Below are 19,479 nucleotides of genomic sequence, written 5' to 3'. Positions count from 1 at the left end.
GTCTCAGATGTTTCTAAATGTATGAAAACTGTGTAGGGTTATATCTGCAGGGTATCTCATCCAAAAGCTTATCCTGCTGTCTTGTTTTCAGTCTTGGGCAGTTAAGCAAAGTAAGGCAATAATGATTGCTGTAGAGTAGTTGTCAAAAGGAAACTAGTCATTTTCCTGTGCACTGCTTGGAGAGTCCGAGCAATGGGTTAAATTAGTCTGGTTGCCCTGGCACTGAGGAATCTTTTTGCCTCCTGGTGCCATGTGATGCCAGATTTTTTCCTCAGTCTGAAGTACTGCTTGGTTGTTTTCTAGTCCAAATAACCTGCCAGTTAAGCTGGGCATTTTTCCCATTTGCTTCTAACCAAGTTCTTTTCCTTCTTCCGCAGGTAAAACAATGAAGCAATAGAGATGCTTCCCTTTGTGATCGTCACCCTGGGCTCTGCAGGGACCACCTGCAGGTCTTCCAGCTGCAACAACAGCAGCACCAAGGATTACTGCTACAGCGCGCGCATCCGCAGTACTGTGCTGCAAGGATTGCCCTTCGGAGGGGTGCCCACCGTCCTCGCCCTCGATTTCATGTGCTTTCTTGTAAGTGCTGCTGTCTTCCAGCTTGGTTCAAAGGGGCTCATCCCATGCAGAGGCTATTCAAAGCACACAAAGCAAGACCTCACACATAGGCAGCGTATGGGTTCAACAAAAGCTTTTTTTATCTAGGGTCTTTTGCATGCTCATTTTGTTACTCTGCAGTTTGGCACCCATGCAAGGTTGCTTTGCCTGGGTAAGCAGACAAAGGTCTTTTGTGGGACAAAAAAGGGACAGCAACTCATGTGGGATGTGAGAGCGCATTGTCAGGATTGCTAACATCTCTCAAGGATCTAAGATACCAATGCAAGTAATTTATCAACATGTGTTACATCCATTTAAATAATTCTGCCTCATTCCCAATAGCAATTTATCCCATCATTTAGGATCCATCACCAAAAAAGGCAGACTTTGTTGATGTTAAATGTATTTGTAATGGGACCTGCATAAGGATCTAAGAATGTGGCATTGGCTATGCAACAGGTGGAAGCATGCAGGTAATTTGGGCCTAAGACATGTAAGGCAAAGGCCCCCAACCTTTTGGACACCCGGGACAGATTCTATAGAGAGAGGCTTTTCCACAGACCAGAGGGATGTGTGGTTTCCTGTGCTGCCTGCATCCCGTTGATGGGCTACGCTTTTTTGCATGGACCGGTTTCTGGCATGCTGCGGACCAGTGCCAATCCATGGACTGAGGTTTGGGGACCCCCTGATGTAAGGCTTTATATCAACTCAGTCCCTTCAATTGGCAAACTTAGTAGCTTTTTCAAAACCAGTGATGGGAATAATGACTGAACTAGAAATCTTTATCAGAATGTAGCGGCATGGGTGCTCAGTGGTACCTCTAGATCAGGGGTGTCAAACTCAAGGCCCACAGACCGGATCTGACCCACAGGGTGCTTAGATCTGACCCACAGGGCCATCCTGGAAACAATGAAGGACTGGTCTGTGGTGCTTCTGCCCTCCCAAGCTCTGTTTTCACTGGCAGAGGGTTGCAGGAGGCCATCACATCCAAAAATGTTTTCGCTGGCAGATCACTCGGGCCTCCACAGATACCCCCGACACAAGTGATGTTGAGCTGGCCGTGCCCAGCCTACCGAGGTCAAACACAACCCTGATACAGCTGTCATTGAAATCGAGTTTGACACTCCTGCTCTAGAATGTGCCATGCAGCTGCATTCTGATAAAGGCTTCCAGTCATGATTGATTCCCCTAATTTTGCCAGCCTAGACAATCCTAACTGGCAGTGGTCCATCTTTCAAAAAAATATCTGGTTAAGGCTCTTTTCAGTTCTGCCATCTGAAGTTCATTGGTGGCAGCAGAAACAACTGATCTAAAGCCCTAGGTAGCTGGAGGAGCAGAGGGGGTTTGGGAGAAGCTCCAAGTAAGATGTAAGCAATCCTTTTTGCCTACCACCTTGGATCTTACTTTGTTCTAAAGTGCTCTGAAAAATGGTTTAAAAAAAGAACCTGAGTTATCTCATATACATTGAAAGCAGGTTAAATCTAAGCTTCTATGCACTGCCATAGGAATAGGGAGCCTATGGTTGTTCGGATGCGACTGAACCATAGCCTCCAGCTGTCCACATTATTAGTCATGCTGGTTGAAGCTGATCAGAACTGTATTTCAGCAAAATCTGGAAAAGTCCAATCCTATCCTACATCCATGGGAGAAGGTTCCATCATTGAAAACTGTAGAGGGAATATGATGCCACATCAGGCCTCATATTTCTGCCTGTGAGTTACCATAAATAGTTGGAGATGTGGGACTTTTATGTCTTATTCTGCAAACACGAGGTCTGAAATCCTTGAAGTTACCTGAAAGATCTTTTGCTTGCTGCCAAAGCACTGCCCATCCAATAGAATCAAAGTGCTGGCAGAAAATTGGTCTGTATCCTTTATTAGAGTCTGAAGTTAGCAGATCATATGTAGATACATGTTGTCTTTTATGCAGTCTGTGTAAGCTTCTTTTGGGATATGACCTGGCAAATTTGGATTTTACAATACAATACAATAATACAATAGCAGAGTTGGAAGGGACCTTGGAGGTCGTCTAGTCCAACCTCCTGCCTAGGCAGGAAACCCTATGCCATTTCAGACAAATAGCTATCCAACATCTTCTTAAAGACTTCCAGTGTTGGAACATTCACAACTTCTGGAGGCAAGCTGTTCCACTGATTAATTGTTCTAACTGTCAGGAAATTTCTCCTCAGTTCTAAGTTGCTTCTCTCCTTGATTAGTTTCCACCCATTGCTTCTTGTTCTACCCTCAGGTGGCTCCCTCCCTCTTCTTTGTGGCAACCCCTGAGATATTGGAACACTGCTATCATGTCTCCCCTAGTCAATGAAGAGGTTCTATGTTTTGATATGGGGCAATTTATTCACTTATTTATTGCAAAATATTTTTGGATTCAGAATTGGGATAGCATTAGAGCAGTGTTTCTCAACCTTGGCAACTTGAAGATGTCCGGACTTCAACTCCCAGAATTCCCCAGCCAGCGAATTCTGGGAGTTGAAGTCCAGACATCTTCAAGTTGCCAAGGTTAAGAAACACTGCATTAGAGGCTGATGAAGGGAACACTGCCAAATGATCACATTTTTGCCTTATATTTCCTTATTTGCCTTTCTACAGGCACTGCTCTTTGTTTTTTCCATTTTGCGGAAAGTGGCCTGGGATTATGGACGTCTGGCATTGGTAACTGATGCTGACAGGCAAGTATAACTTTTTTTTTAAAAAAAGAGGAGTGAATCTTCTTCTTGGATCAAATAACAGCTGGGGTGATGTTAGGAGGAATTTCTGAAGCAGATATTCTTGCTATAAACAGCAGTTCAAGACTTTGCTGTTCAAACAGCTACTTAGGTACCCCAAATATTTACACATGCAAATAGCTTGATGCTTTTGTTTTAAATCACAATGTTGGGGAAATGCTTCATAATTTAAAAATGGAAAAAAGAACAAAAAGCATGTCCTGGAGGTTAGCATCTCCTAAGACACGCCCCCCCCTCTCAATTTTCTGGATCTCATTTGGTATCTCAAGCCATGGTGGTTGTAAAAATAATAAGGCAACTTTAAGACTTGTGGACTTCAACTCCCAGAATTCTCCAGCCAGCTAAGTTTGGGAACCACTGTAATAAGGCTATGGTGTAGTTTGAAGTCCAGCCTCATCTGCCCTCCTAAAGACCAAATTGAAGAGAAACAGCCTGTCCTTTCTCCAAAGTCTTGAATGGCCTTTCTAGTAGAAACTGCTAGATTGTAATTTTTAATGGGAAATTGGGAAATGTTAAACATAAAGGGACTCATATTCACTGTATTTAATTTTAGTCAGAAATGAAGACCTCTTTGAGTTGAACTTGGCCTTTGTCAACTGCATAGACCTGTCCACTTAGGGTTCTTGGGAACAGTTCAAATGTGTTTTGCCATAGCCATAATCTAGTATTCTTTTTACATTTCTCAATCTTCATTTATATATCTACTACCTTGAACTGTGGCCTACTGTCCTTGATTTTGCCTTCCTAAAGCAGATTCGCAAGAAAAGCATCCTGTTCTGTCATATTTATCCCAGTCCCATTTTTGTTTTGGCTTCTACCGTGTTGTATTGTATTTCATTGCATTCTCTTTATGCTGCTTTTCCACCAATAAAAATTAAGGGTGAAAAAAAATGCTAAACCTGCTGATATCTATGGTAATTGGTTTGTTCCTGACAATGGAAAGAATGGAGTACAGAAAGAATTAAATTAAATCAAAGGTCAAAATATAGAAGAAGTTAAAATATATGGAATGCTTTGTATCCTCTTCATCATAATAGAGTGGGGGATGTGTTATTAAAAACAATTCTTAAATCTAACAAGAGAAACGTATAAGTCTTAGTAATTCAAAACAGTGGTGAACAATTAAGGTGTAAAGCAGGAACAGGCTTATGTTTCGGCTTAGCTACTGATAAAGTCCTTCTCCATATCTTTTTCTACCAAATGAAACTTCGATGTCAGTGGGGTTTGTCATTCAGAGTCCTTGTGATTCACAGTTCCAGAAGTGGAAAGACAAGTTGCTTGCAGTATGTATGCACAATGTAGGGGGGAAAAATGTTAACAACTATGCAATGCTAGGATAACATCCTTCTTCGCCTGAAAAATAGTTTGATGCAGAAGGCAGATATTTGTTTTTATGGGTATTTATTTTCCAGGACAACATATGGTGCCTTTATTGGTACAGACATTACATCTGTCAAAATAAAAGCTGGCAAGAATGCCTGATTGAAAGCATGGGGTATCTTGAATCAGAAGTTAGTAGCACAAAGGGTTGGATCAAACAATACATCATTAATTATAACTTCGCCAAAATGAAGGGGAGAGAAATAACTGTTACTGTCATTGACCTTTATGTATATTGATACAAGTCTGCAGTGGGAAGCAGAGATGCTCGATGAAATTAAATCATCTGATCAGCTGTAATATCATCTGCAACAGATAGTTATTTGTCTCATATCTTCAAATAACCTAATCTATCGTTTTCTCAAGTATTTTGAGAGGATTGTATTGAAATCCTTTGAAATTAATTGAAATTAGTTTCACCTGATCAAAGATTGATTCATTGGTATTTGTTAATCGTTGGTTTGTTTCTTTTATCCTATAATCTCTATTTTGGAATAGTGTGAAATATAATAATAATAATAATAATAATAATAATAATAATGTGCAATGTATGTATATGTAGTTCAGGGTGTTACGATGGAAGAGAGAATTTTAAAAAGGGTTTTAAAAAAGAAAAAAATTCCAAACCCAACAAATGAAAGTGAAAAAAATGCTGTTATGTGTGTATAAACTTTTATTTTTTCCTGGGATGACAGTATTTCTGAAGGGGAGACTCAGGGATATCAACTAGTCTGTTTCTGCATTTATAATTTTCATTTGCAGGTCTTAAATACATTTTGGGATTATGTACTGTCTTTGTGCAGAATCTTTTTTTCTTATTTCTCTGGCCAGATATGTTTGTGCAACCATATTTATTTGACATTTGAAATTTGGGGAAGTAGATTCAAGTCAGATTTGATAGGAAGGGCACAACTGATTTCAGAAAAAGCTGAGAACTGTTGAGAACTGTCATAGTTTATTTATTTATTTATTTGTCTTGTATGCCGCCCACTCCCGGAGGACTCCGGGCGGCTCACAAAAGACAAGGGAAAGAGGGGAACGAGACAAAGACAACATATTAAAAACAAAACCAACATTCACAGACTACTGTCATAGTCCAGAAACATCTCTCTTTGTGAGCAAAGTTTATTTCTTTTTCTTTTTTTCTGATCAGATTTGGTAAAATGCTTCTTTCCTAGGATTGTGAAATGTCAGCCAGAGTGGAGAATCCTGACTCCTTATTAATACGGTAACCTGTTGGAAGCTCTCTCTCTCTTTCTCTCTCTTTTAATTTTAATTATTTTTCTTCTGTTCTCAGGAAGCGACGCTGGCAAGAGGAGCAAGAGGAAAGGGAATAGTATGTTGTGGGTTTTTTAGCGTGTTTAATTATCTTTTCTGCCACTGCTTTTATCATTTTCTCCTTTTGCTTTGGGACTAATCTTTTGTTTTTTTTAATTATTATTATTATTTTGGCATCCACATCGAACACTGCACATTTAACTCTGCCATCCCTTTGTACTTCATGAGCCTTTCCTGACCTGGTGCACACCAGGTTGCACATCATCGATTGTGCTGACTGTGGATTAGGATGGAAATTGTAGTCCCCAACATCCAGCAAGCATCAGATTGAGGTGCACTGTATAAAAGCTAATGATGTAAACAAGAACTGCGGGAAAGGAGTAATGAAGGAGATTGTCATAGATAGCTATGTTGTTGCTCTAACAAGTTAAACTTGTTACTAATTTAGAAATTTAAAGAGTAGATAGGTATAGGAAGCATTTTAGTTAATCTTGGCAGAATAAACTGTGATGGAGAAGGTCTTATTACTTGTTTATTGTCTTTTCAAAATTTGGTTGTCAGAATAAGCCACAGACTACTAATGGATTATCTGGATTATTTATGTTTTACTTGTAAACATTCTCTGTCCTTGCACCATTTCTAAGAGTTCAGAAAAAATACTCTCTAATTTCATAGAACTTGTGCTTAAATTATGCAGTTCAAGAAGCAGAGACAGCTTCCTTAGATTGTTTTAAATGGGCATTAGATAAATTCAGGGAAGATAAAGCTATTAATGGCAATGTGCCATGGTGCCTCTCTGTTACCTCCAGTAAAACTTTGGGGAAAGCATGAATCAGTTTGCTATGCTTGGCCACTAGAATAAAATATAGGGCTTTGTGGTCTTTGATCTCATCCAGCATAGTTCTGATTGTGTTTTAAAATGCGGGTCTTTGGATCTTTGCATGCATTTTGAATACAACTCGATATTAAAAGGCACCACCTAGTAGTATTGCTTTTGGTTTTGCTATGATTCCACTGAACTCTGCTTTCAGAGTTGTCGATTGGGATAAGGAACACATACATACAAAAATCACTCGCCAAATCTTGTATGTGTGTACTTGTGTGTAGATGCATGAATGGATCCAGTGACGTGCAGTCAGGGGAGGCAGGGCCTCACCACTGTCATCATGAAAAGAAAAAAAATTAAAAGGAAAAAGGCTGAGGTAGTTGCTGCCAGAGTCACAGTGGATGATTCTGCTTAGTGCTTAACTGTAAAAAAAGCCTCTAAAAAGTGCCTTCTACAGGAGGAAGCGGGAGAACCACGTGCCTCATTTAGTCTATCTTTATGATCATTCAAGCAGAGCTAAGCAAGGGTTAAAAGCCGAAAAATTCCTTATGTAGATGAGGCACATGATCTCTCGCCTCCTCCTGTAGAGGGCACTGTTTTAGAGGCTTTTTTTTAAACAGTTAAGCAGAGTCATCCATTGGGGACTCTGGCAGCAGTTAATCCAACCTGACCTTAACAGCTCTTGCCTTTTTCTTTTTACATTTTTACATTTTCATCATGGCAGACGAGCAGAGTTGAAATCCTCTGTGACACAGCTGGAAAAGGTATGTGGGTCGGAGGGAGGGGGGAGGAATTCAAAATTAATGTAATTTGTAAGTAATTGTATTATTGTAAGTAATTTGTGTGTGTGTGTGTGTGTGTTTTACCCACTTCTGCTGGCACGCGGGCTGGCACTTTATTTTTTATGTGGGACATAGCGGCTGGCAGGGTTTTTGGACATAGCAGCAGGCCAGGGTTTTTGGACATAGCAGCAGGGTGGCTTTTGCCTCTAGCCCCGGGGTGGCAGGGGGGCTTTGGTTCCATCCAGCATTGATTCTTTGAAGAAGCTTTCCATAGGTCCTCTCTGCTTTTAAAGTCTTCCGCTGGTCTAAGGAAGTTTTTCCTCTATGGTGGACACGGCGCCAGGGCTTTAAAGCCCTGCCGCCATGTCCGACATAGAGCAGGATGCATCCCGCTCTATGGTGGACACGGTGCCGGGGCGTCCAAATGCCCTGCTGCTGTGTCCGACATAGGGCGGCTTTTGCCCGCTTGCCTCACCAGCCATAAACCTCACCGAACGTCACTGGATGGATCTATATCATGCATATGCAAATGGTCCTCGACTTAACAACCACAATTGAACCCAAAATTTCTACTTCTAAGCTAGACAGTTGTTCAGTGAGTTTTGTCCCATTTTACAACTGTTCTTGCTGCAGTTGTCAAGCAAATCACTGCAGTTGCTAAGTTAGTAAGTCCATTTGACTTTGCTTGTCAGAAGGTTGCAAAAGGTGATCACAAAATTATGATCCCGGGACACTGCAACTGTCATAAATACATGCCAGTTGCCAAGCATCTTAATTTTAATCATGTGACCATGCAGCGTTCATAAATGTGAAAAATGGTCATAAATCATTTTTTTTCAGTGCCGTTGCAACGGCAGTCACTAAATGAATGATTGTAAGTCAAGAACTAGGAGGGAAGAAAGGAAGGAGATCTCTGTTGAGCAAAATTATTCTCTCAGATGGAATAGGTATGGAATTCCCAAATTCCTGCAAACAATCTTGCATGCTGATTTCTATATCTATTAGATTACGGATGACAAGCTCGATCATGTCACGTGTGACATATCACCACGTTTTTTGCCTTTGCGGTGGGAGTGGCCTATGTGACACATCCGACCCACAGGGCGCCAGTTCCACAGGTCTCTATTAGAGGATCACTTTCACTACCCGGGTTGCCAGTTTCTTTCTTGATGTGAAAAGAGAAGGCAACTCGGTAGAAGCAACTGCCCCTGATTCCATTGCTGTTCCTTTGCTCCCAAGTTCTTGTGGAATTAAGAGCAAGTAAGGCAGCTAGCTTAAAAGGTTTAAGAGTTTGACAGATCTGCTGGGATTGACACTCATCTTACCTCTTGTTACATCAGCCACTGCCACCACTACTGAAATTTGCCAGGTAACATACTATCCTCTGGCTCTCCCTTGTGGCCAGATGCTTTCCATGTTCATTTTTTTATGCACAGCAGTACAAGTGCTACTTCTTCAAGTCAAGCTCAACTCTAACATAGTCACGGACACATCCATGCTGTGTTCTAGACAATAATGCTGACATGATATGCTATTGATTCTGATTTTTTTTAACTTCTCAATCTGCAGTTGAAACCAAGTATTAGATAGATCCTACTCCACCTTAGCTTTTCAGGATCAGCCAAGATCAAATTGTATGACTATGGAAACGAACATACCAAGCAATTCAGAACTCTACTGACAACCAGTCCCTGGTTAGAGAAGAGGGAAAGAGGGTCATATTCATCCTGATTGATATTTAATTAAATATTTGGTTTTCCAGTTTGAATCGACCTAGAACAGGTATTAGCAACTGTTTGCAATTGTCGAATGTCTCCGGCATTTCCAGATTCCTGAAAGGTCATGTAATAAAAACTCCAGCCTTCCTCCATGAAGATCCATGGGCTATTACAGAAAAGATTTAAGACAAACATTGTATGGTTTGATTAGTGCATTGTATCTTAAAGACCCTCATTACAAAACTCTTAAGGTTCAACCTAGCGGACCCTTCCTGCACTGAAAATCCCAAAGAAATGACAGTATATTTCCTCCTTAAGACTCAAAGCATGAGAAAGGCTGAACTGATTAGATTGATTCCAAACATGTCTTGACAGCCTCACAGGTAGACAGGACTTTACGGACTGAGAAAACCATGAACATAAAAATTAACATATTAGCAACCTGCTGGTTCTAATAAAGGAAAATATTTGTAGGTCAGGAATGGCATGAGGGGGTCCCTGGTGCTCTCTGAACTTGCTTGTTTTCTTGCAGACGTTTCATTGCCTAAACTAGGTAACATCATCAGTGTTAGTAAGGAGTGCTGTTTGCTCTCAGTTTATATTCTAATGCAGGGGTCTTCAAACTTTTTAAACAGGGGACCATTTCAGGGTCCTTCAGACTGTTGGGGGACTGGACCACTTGGGTGGGCATGGCTAAGTGGTCATGTGACTGGGCGGACGTGGCCAATTTAGCAATCCAAACAATACGCACAAATTAAACTTTAATTTGTTATGCTCCTAGGGGGTAAAAAGCAGGTTAGTGAAGGGATGTGGCAGCCTTGGGGGGTGTATGAGGGATGTCTGTGTGTCTGTCTGTCTGTCCGTCCCTCTCCCTCTCTCTCTGGAGGCTGAGAAGGCCAAAAATGGGATGTGCAGAAGGCGAGTGGGGGCCAGCTGGTAGGCGGTGTGATGTGGGCAAGGCAGCCTCATGGGCCGGATTAATGGCTTTGGTGGGCCATATCCGGCCCGCGGGCTGTAGTTTGAGGACCCCTGTTCTAGTGACTCGCCAGTCAGTGTTGGTGGGGAAGGACTTAGAGATCCTTCAATTGAGCTATTTGCTATTGGCTTTTTTGGCAACTTCTTGATTGGGGTATTGTTTACTTGGTTATTGGTCTGGTGTTAATTTTGGAGTTAATCTATGTTGATCTAGTTGCTGGTTGCTGGTGGAGAGGTGCTTGGGTCTTTTTGTTAATTTTTGGACTGGTTTTGCATAAATATTGTTAATGTCTGTGTGTCTATTGTCAGAGTGCCAGGCTTCTAGAAATTCCCTGGTGTTTTTGGACTTGGCTTGGTCTAGGATGGTCACATTTTCCCAATTGAAACTATGGTTAAGTCTGTCTCTATGTTGGGAAATTAAAGAAGTTTCGTCATGTCTTCTGACTGCTAGTTTGTGTCCGTGGATGTGTTCTGCCAGTTTTCTTCTGCCTGTTTGTCCTACATGATGATTGTTGCAGTCCTTACATTGTATGTTGTAGATGACTCCTGTTTTTTCTTTTGGGGTTGTTGGGTCTTTTGTTCTGCTTAGCATGTTTTAAAGGGCTTTAGTTGGTTTGTACTATGCTGATTCCATGTGATTGTAATAATCTGTTGGTGATTTCTCAGATATTCTTGTTGTATGGCAGAGTAATTCTTTTTATAGTTTGAGTTGGTTGTGCTGTATTGGATTGGGTAGTCAGGGACCTTTTGATAAAGTTGCATGGATATCAATTTTGTTGGAATATGTTGTATAGATGTTCTATTTCCTTTTTCTGCTGTTCTGGGTTGCTGCAATGTGTTTGGGCTTGTGTAAATAATGTCCTTACACAACTTCTCTTGTGGGTGGTTGGGTTGTTGCTTTGGTAAGGGTGGTTTTTCTGTAGACTTGCATTTCTAGTTTGCCATTGTGGTCTCTGCTGATCAGGCTGTCCAGGAAGGGTAGCAAAAGAAGAAAACAACAACTCTCCACCAACACTTGACAGGAAAGACACTAGAATATAAACTGAGAGCAAGCAACACTCCTTATTAGCACTGATGATATTACCTAGTTTGGGTAATGAAATGTCTGCAAGAAAACGAGCAAGCTCAGAAAGCACCAAGAACCCTTCAACCTGCTGGTTTTTTTATATCTTGAACTACAATTGCCAGTAGGTCCTGTCAACATGGCCAATGTTCAAGGAGTCTGATGCCTGACACCTGCTTCATGCCCTCAGTAAAGAACACTGTATCCGGGAATGCTGAGTTTTTGGAAAGGTTGTTTTATGTATTCTGAAATCACGCCAGACCCTTTCATAATTTCTTCATAAGAAGTGTGGTATTTGGTATTCATGGTGTATTTGAATATGTATTTGGGGGTTTGGTGTATTTGAGCTTTTTTTTAAAAAATGCAGAAAGAAATTCTTTCTGATTCTTATCACGTTTATTTAGTGCAGATAGAAGAAGGGGCCAGTTTGATAAATTAGTAAAATGGTAGAGATCACTTTTAACATAGCGAACATTACATATAACTTAATTAGTATATGTAATATACTAATTACAAATTTAATTAGTATAGCATCCAAAAGACGTATCACAGACTAGATTTTCGGTTCCAATTTTCTGATTGTATGTAGTTTATACGATAGGTTGTATAATTGTACATATCATTGGCAGTAATTTTCAGGCTCACCACATCCAAAAGGTTTTCCATTCCAGTTTTTGTTCACTGGCACATCACATTGCACTAACACTTTCATTTTCTTAATTCTTATTATTAATTTGACATTCTTTACTAGCCTGTTATATTAAACTCCTTAGAATAAATGTGTCTTTTGTATCTGCGGGACATGGGTTGTCTTTATTTCTTGGTGGCTATGTCTGTGCCTTTGTCTATATTTGTATTGTCTGCTAATAATTTCATAGGAAGCTTCCGGGCTGCTGGTTCAGAAGAAGGAGTACGCAAACTCTCTTAGCTCTTCTTCACTCATCTTTTGAGGCAGGCGTAACCTTTTTTTCTCTCCTCTTCTGCATTTCATTGCTCCTATATATGAGTTTAGCTGTGGAAATGGTGATGGACATCTGGATCTCTTCTATCCATTCACATGATAGATACAGTAGATGGTACTTGCATTCTTAGAGCATCACTGACCAAAACCTGTGGTAGCATGGAAATTTGGAAAATGGAAGTTTCTCTCTTTCTCATAGACTGCACACTGGAAGATCTTTTCCAGTGTTTCATCCTTATTTATTGCAATTGTCTCTTTAAATCTATCAAAGTGCTGTATAAATTGTACTTACTCTGACTTTCACAGCAAAAATGTAAAGCAGATGATTAAGCCACAAGGCGCTACTTCATCAGCTGCCATTTCCCTGCAAAGTAGCCATTATCCTGCAATCGATGAGTTGTTATTTATTGTTTCTGTTACAAGCATGGAGATTGGACAGCTGCCACACCATTAATTTCTGTGGGGATTTGTTAGCTCATGAACAGGGTCATTTGTACATTGCAATTGTGCTGAAGTAATGACTGTAAAATGTGGTGCTTGGTACAGCTCTTTAGCATCTAGAAGACATTTCAGGGAACGCATGTCCTTCTGCTTAGATGTGCCCAGCCGCAAAATGGCCCGTGCCTGCTGGAATCTCAGTGGGGGGCTTCATGAATTTCCAGCCATTGAGAATGGGAATGTATTGCCTGCATTTGTCTTTGACCCACTCCATGAGAGGTTGAAACAGAATAAATTATGCAAATTTTGAGATTCTACCGTAGCTGTAGAATTCTTACCAAATGTTGATTGGTCAGAGTGTACGTTGTGCTCTTCTTATTAGCATGCCTAGTGTTGTATATGAAGCACCTTCAGTCAGGAATTAGAAATACCCATGTTTACCCAGAAATACCACAACTGTACCTACCGAGTAGAGTTACTGTATTTTTTGGAGTATAAGACGCATCTTCCCCCTCCCCCAAATAGGGTGAAAATCTGGGTGCATCTTATACATTGAATATAGCATTTTTGGCCTACTGAAACCCTGCCCCCTTTGCAGAGGGCTTGGGAGGCTTGCAAAGTGCTCCTGGGGACTGGGGAGGGCAAAAATGAGAAAAAATGGGCTCATTTATACCCTCCCCCAACCCCCAGGAGCACTCTACAAGCCTCCCAAAGCCTCTGCAAGCTCCCCCCTTTTTTGCCAAAAACGAGGCATGCAGAGCATTTGGGAGGCCTGCAGAGTGCAAAAACCTTTTTTTTTAAATTTACCTCTTCAAAATCTGGCACGTCTTATACTCTGGTGTGTCTTATACTCCGAAAAATACAGTAATTCTATCACTGATGTGTATGCATTAGATCTGAGGGAAATGAAAGAAAGGGCAATCTTTGCTAATGGCTTTTCTCTTTTGCTTTCTGCCTTCTCTGGAAGTTTTCTCTTCATCTTGCCTGGGCCGAACTGCCTTGCATTAACTGTCCTGACCTTTGGGTTCTCCTCTTTCAAGCTTCTGTGAGCTTCACTTAATAGACTTTTCTGTTGTCGTTTCAGTGTTGCGTCTGCTCTACACTCTGATAGCCATGATCGCTATGAACGCCTCACTTCTGTCTCCAGCTCAGTGGATTTCGACCAAAGAGACAATGTGAGTGGAAGCAAATAAAAGGTTTTGTTTTTCCAACTAGAACCTGGAACCAACATCTTTCCCAGGTTTAAAAGGAACAGCTGTGGTTCAGAAAGTGGAAATGCATCTAACCCTTTTAATGAACATCTTTACATCAATCCCTACTATCTCAGTACAAGGAATACACATGCCCGTGCAAACCTTTGTTAAAGGAAGTAAATCAATAAAATACAGCCAACTAAACAATTTGCAATGCGTAGGTAATAGCAGGGGGTCATATAAACTAGGACTATGCAACATCCACTCAACTTTAAATAGAGTTGTTCCAATCTTATCAGAAATGTTCCAATTCAGCTAGAAGCAATCCTAGCTTGAAAATGCTTGTAGAACAGTTAAAGCACTGTAGGAGCGCTTCCGATGAGGTCAGGACAGTTATTTCAAGCTTAAAATAAAACATGTTGAGATTGGAATGTTTTGAACTTGGGAACATTTTGCATGCCACTGGTATAAACCAAATAACATCCTCCAGAAAAGCGCATATAGTATAAGAAACTAAAGGATAATGATAAATGTACCATGTTTCCCCCAAAATAAGACAGGGAGCCACAATATAACCAGAACAAACATATTACCTACATACTGAGTTCAGTCCAGTACTGGTTGTTGATAAGGTGGAGTGTTGTAATTACTACATCTACAACCCATTACTATCCAAAGGATGACTCCCATAGGCTCATAAAACTCTACAACTACAATACCACGATTGAGAGAAGAGAGGTGATAGAGAAAAGGCAAATGCTGTCGACTTGCTTGTTAGCTCATAGAAATGGTTTGCTTAAAATCCCAAATTATTTGGGGCCAAAACCTCTCTCCCCCATTCTCAGTTGCAGGAGGGAGAAGCTGGTAGAACCAGAACTGAGCACTTTGGTTTCTTATGATTGACTAGTATATGCTAGTAAATGTTCTGAAAATGGTGGGGGGAAAACTTGGAATAATATGGCCTTGTTGTGCCTCTCCATAGGGTTTTTGCTCCTGGTTGACAGCAATCTTCAGGATAAAGTAAGTTTATCCCATTTTCCATGCAGATGTTGCTCCATTCTAGTAAATAAATGTGGCCAATATTAATTGCAATAGCTCTTACAATTTTTATGCTGTCAGAATGATGATAGAAAGTGTAGCCTTACACATATTTGTTTATATTTAAATAAATGGGAAATGGATCTTGGGATGCCTCAGGGTGGGGAAGATCTTGGGAAGCCCAGGGCAGGTGGACCTGAGCCTGCATGAGACTTTCCAACATCCTTAACAGCTAAAGCAATCTCTGCTCCACTTAATGGCCTGCAATCACTTAGCAATCACATCGGGAAGAGCAGGGAAGCGAGTCCATAAGCAAGGTGTTCACATGGGCATCTTCCATAATGACCCTAACAGGTTATGACTGTAATGGGCAGATAATGACTGTAATCCATTACAGTCATTATTTGACGACTACCTGTACAATAATATTACCTTAACAAAGATCTTCTGTTCAGAAACTAAACACATTTCTTCAAAGTTATTTTGCAGTCAAGAGCACTTCAGATTCAGAAGCTCAGGGATGTCTGGTAATGTCTTGTTTCTTTTTAAAAGAACAAAGTAGCTGGGCTTATACTGCCTTTTAATATATAGAAAGTAACAAAAGTCAATTAGTCATTTTTTTCTCTTTTGAAGTCTATGGAGATTCTCAGTCATTTTGTCCCAAAGTGCTTTTTCAAGAGGCCACTGGACTTCCTTGTTTTTCTTAGAAAACATTTTGCTTCTCATCCAAGAAGCTTCTTCATCTCTGACTGGATAGTGGGGAAGAATTTATATTCCTTGAAGACAGCTAGTCAAGGAATATAATGACCAGCTGTCCGCAAGGTATATAAATCCTTCCATTCACCACCATCCAGTCAGAGCTGAAGAAGCTTCTTGGATGAGAAGCGAAACACCTTCAAAAAAACCCACAAGGAAGTCCAGTTGCTTCTTGAAAAAGCACCATTGGGTTCTCTATTGAAGGATTCTTCTGTTTTCATTTGAGAGTTCTAGAAACAGTTTGAAATTTCAGAGCTCTCAAACTTGTGTGATATAATAGTGAAAAATAGGAATGATGCATGGAAACCTTATTTCCAGCTCCAGCTGCATAATTCTTGATTTTATCTTCTGTATGATTCATTACAAAAAAGATGATTATGGGACTGGAGTATAAAACGTAACAAAGAACAGTTGCAGGAATTGGGGTTGTCTAGTCTAATGAAAAGAAGAATTAGGGGAGATGTGATAGCAATGTTCCAATATTTGAGGGGCTGTCAGAAAGTGGAGGGGGTTAACCTATTCTCCAAAGCACCTTAAAGCAGGACAAGAAGCAATGGATAGAAACTAGCCAAGAAGAGAAGCAACCTAGAACTAAGGAGAAATTTCCTGACAGAACAATTAATCAATAGAACAACTTGCCTCGAAGTTGTGAATGCTCCAACACTGGAAGTCTTTAAGAAGAGATTGGATAAACATTTGTCTGAAATATATAGGGTTTCCTACTTGAACAGTGGTTTGGACTAGGAGACCTCCAAGGTCTCTTCCAATGCTGTTATCCTGTGATTCTTCATTTTTACTTTTTTTAAAGAAAGGAAAGGTGTTTTAATTGACGGAAAGGAAGGCCAGTGAGTATGATATTCTACATCCTGGTCTGATCTACTCTACATTTTCCAGTTTCATAGCAATTACCATCCTTTGACATTTGCCAGTCTCCTGAGAGACAGTCAGTCTGAGGAGCAGGGAGAGGTCCCTGCTTCCAGTCTACTGAGAGTAGATAGCCCACTGCTTGCCAGATGTTTAATGATCTACTTCAGAAAGGACAAACACAAAGAGCATACGCCTACTACTCCTAGCAGAAGCTTTCCTTTATTGGTCTGACATTTTGGAGGAGCATCTTGACTACTCCCAAGAGTCCCCAAGCTATTCCAAATCTTACCCAATTTCTTTTCTTTTCCAGGGATGATGAAATCAGGGATAAGTGTGGGGCAGACGCAGTTCATTACCTCTCCTTCCAGCGGCATATCATTGGGCTGCTAGTTGCAGTAGGTGTCCTATCTGTGGGCATTGTCTTGCCAGTGAATTTCTCAGGAGATCTTCTTGGTAAGTGGAGGGCATTTTGTGTGAACTCTGCTGGGGGAAGATCTCACTCAGCTTTAGGACCTTGGTTTCTGCTAATGGTTGTGTGGGCCAAAAGAGCAGAAGTGATTCAGACATCAAATGGACAGATTTCCCTCTGAAACCTCATCTAGGCTTTATCTAGTCTGAGCAAAGCCATCCAGGCATCAGCTAGCTTGGAAGAACACCAAGATTTGCAGCTGTAGAAACAATATTCAGGGTAACAGCCAAGGAGAGCTAAGCATGCTGAGTGGGCAGGGAATGACAACTGACCTGGAAAAGGGGCTGGCTAAACAAGTACACTCTGCATTGATTTTGTTATGGTACTTGTAAATATTATCTCTTAAGCTATGCGGTAAGAAGGAAAATGTGATAGTTTGCAAGATATGGATGGCCTCTTCCAAGCATGTTTTCATCCTGGTCATTAAGTTGCAGAGTAGGAATGGTTCTAAAGATTCAACTCAGCAAGATGGAAACAAAACATAACCACTGACTTACATGAATTTTAAAGATCTCACACCAGGAGATCACACAATATGGAAATAACTTTCCCGGATAAACCAAACAGTAAACATGACTAGACAACTAGATCTATGTTACTGTAAAGCCACATTAACAGAATCTTGAAAGTCTGAAAGTAGAAACTTTCTACTGCCATTCTTAACTGTTTGATCCTTTAGGGTGGTCATTTCTAAGTTTCTTCCTCTGACCATTAAGCCACTGGGGTCTGACCATTATCTGATAATTTCTTAGGTACCATCTCTTCCCTCAATGTCATTCTTACATATCATTTCAGTGGCACTGTAACCAAGCTGGGTTAACTCTCTGCTTTCTGGAAGTACTTTGCTGAATTTGGAGATTGGAAAACAAGATCTTTTGTCTTCCTGTCCTTATTTTACAAGGGATGCTTAGATTGGATTGGATTGAGGACATGCTATGGCAGTATGCATCCCCCAAATTTTCCTATACACATACAGCTTACTTAATGCTTAAATATTTAACTTACTTTCTTAACTCTTAATACTTCACTTTCCTTCATAACTGGGGGGAAAAAGCATCCTCACGAATGACAGTCTGGATTGGGAGAAGTATTTTCTAAATAATATTAGGAAACGTTTTTAATACTGAAGCAGTTTATGGTACTCTGGCCTTGAGGTGAAGGGAGAGAAATTCCAGAAGTTGCAGCTGGCACAGGCCTAACACTTTCTCGTAGCTGAAGACTCTGTAGACTTCTAAAGTCTTCTGATACCTTAAAGTAGATATCTGACGTTTTACATTATAATGAATTATTTATTACAAATCATTCGAAGCCTCTGAGATAAAAGCAAACTAAATTTTTAAAAAATTAAGTCAATAATCTAGTTCATTCCTCTCTCTTTTCTCCCTTCCTTCCACCTTCTTCTTTTTTTTTACTGTCCAGAAAATAATCCCTACAGTTTTGGCAGAACAACTATTGCTAACCTGAATTCTGGGTGAGTATGATAATTGAAGTGTTTCAAAGGATTCTATGTGGGCAAGGAAATACTATTCATATTCTTTTAGGAAAAACCTCTCGAGAAGCCATTTGAGTTGGTCCTTAGCCAAATGTGCCATCCTCTAGCAGTGGTTGAACTCAGCTCTCTTCTTTAATTTTATGGCAGGAATAACCTCTTATGGCTGCACACAACTTTTGCCTTCTTATACTTGCTGTTAACCGTGTACAGCATGCGTCGCCACACTTCAAAGATGCGCTATAAAGAGGATGACTTGGTAAGTCTAAGCAAGCTATGGACCAGTTGTCAACGTGGACCATTCCATTGGAAAACAAAAGGAAGTTGGGAATAGGCCAAAGTTAGTTCTCCTTGGAGCTTCTCCTCCCCAAAGGCTTGATGAGGAGATAAAGACAAAGTACCTGATATATTTTAAAGTAGTTTCTCCTTAAAGGCAGTTTCTTGAAGGTTCTTCCAAGGAAGGTATGTTTAGTTTAATGAAAAGAAGGACTAGGGGAGACATGATAGCAGTGTTCCAATATCTCAGGAGTTGCCACAAAGAAGAGGGAGTCAAGCTATTCTCCAAGGCACCTGAGGGTAGAACAAGAAGCAATGGGGTGGAAACTGATCGAGGAGAGAAGCAACTTAGAACTGAGGAGAAATTTCCTGACAGTTAGAACAATTAATCAGTGGAACAACTTGCCTCCATAAGTTGTGAATGCCCCAACACTGGAAGTCTTTAAGAAGATGCTGGATAACCATTTGTCTGAAGTGGTATAAGGTTTCCTGCCTAGGCAGGGCGTTGGACTAGAAGACCTCCAAGGTCCCTTCCAACTCTGTTATTCTGTTCTATTCTAAAACGTAATGAATATCTCTCATCAAGAGCCATTGTCACTTGTCTAATATATGTCCCCCAATGAGGAGGAT

General features: G+C 40.6%; 1 protein-coding gene across 3 annotated transcripts in view; it reads left to right on the top strand.

The window, feature by feature from the left end:
- TMEM63B (transmembrane protein 63B) overlaps positions 1 to 19,479 on the top strand; it is a 91,440-nt gene that overhangs the window by 51,548 nt on the left and 20,413 nt on the right. For 2 of the 3 annotated variants that reach the window (XM_087717942.1, XM_087717941.1), the window contains exons 2-9: positions 378 to 579; positions 3,204 to 3,283; positions 6,018 to 6,056; positions 13,846 to 13,936; positions 14,937 to 14,974; positions 16,926 to 17,068; positions 18,504 to 18,555; positions 18,724 to 18,832. In XM_087717942.1, the coding sequence (XP_087574068.1) occupies positions 400 to 579; positions 3,204 to 3,283; positions 6,018 to 6,056; positions 13,846 to 13,936; positions 14,937 to 14,974; positions 16,926 to 17,068; positions 18,504 to 18,555; positions 18,724 to 18,832 (732 nt within the window). In that variant the 5' untranslated portion in view covers positions 378 to 399. The remainder of the gene's footprint in view (positions 1 to 377; positions 580 to 3,203; positions 3,284 to 6,017; positions 6,057 to 13,845; positions 13,937 to 14,936; positions 14,975 to 16,925; positions 17,069 to 18,503; positions 18,556 to 18,723; positions 18,833 to 19,479) is intronic. The other variant, XM_087717943.1, reaches the window with a different exon arrangement.

The sequence above is a fragment of the Thamnophis sirtalis genome, unplaced genomic scaffold (assembly GCF_051295495.1).
Source record: "Thamnophis sirtalis isolate CommonGarterSnake01/CBP01778 unplaced genomic scaffold, rThaSir2_p1.2 scaffold_6, whole genome shotgun sequence".
In the NCBI taxonomy this organism is placed as follows: Eukaryota; Metazoa; Chordata; class Lepidosauria; order Squamata; family Natricidae; genus Thamnophis; species Thamnophis sirtalis.
The sequence above is the reverse complement of the archived record's forward strand: the minus strand, read 5'-3'. Positions and strand labels throughout refer to the sequence as shown.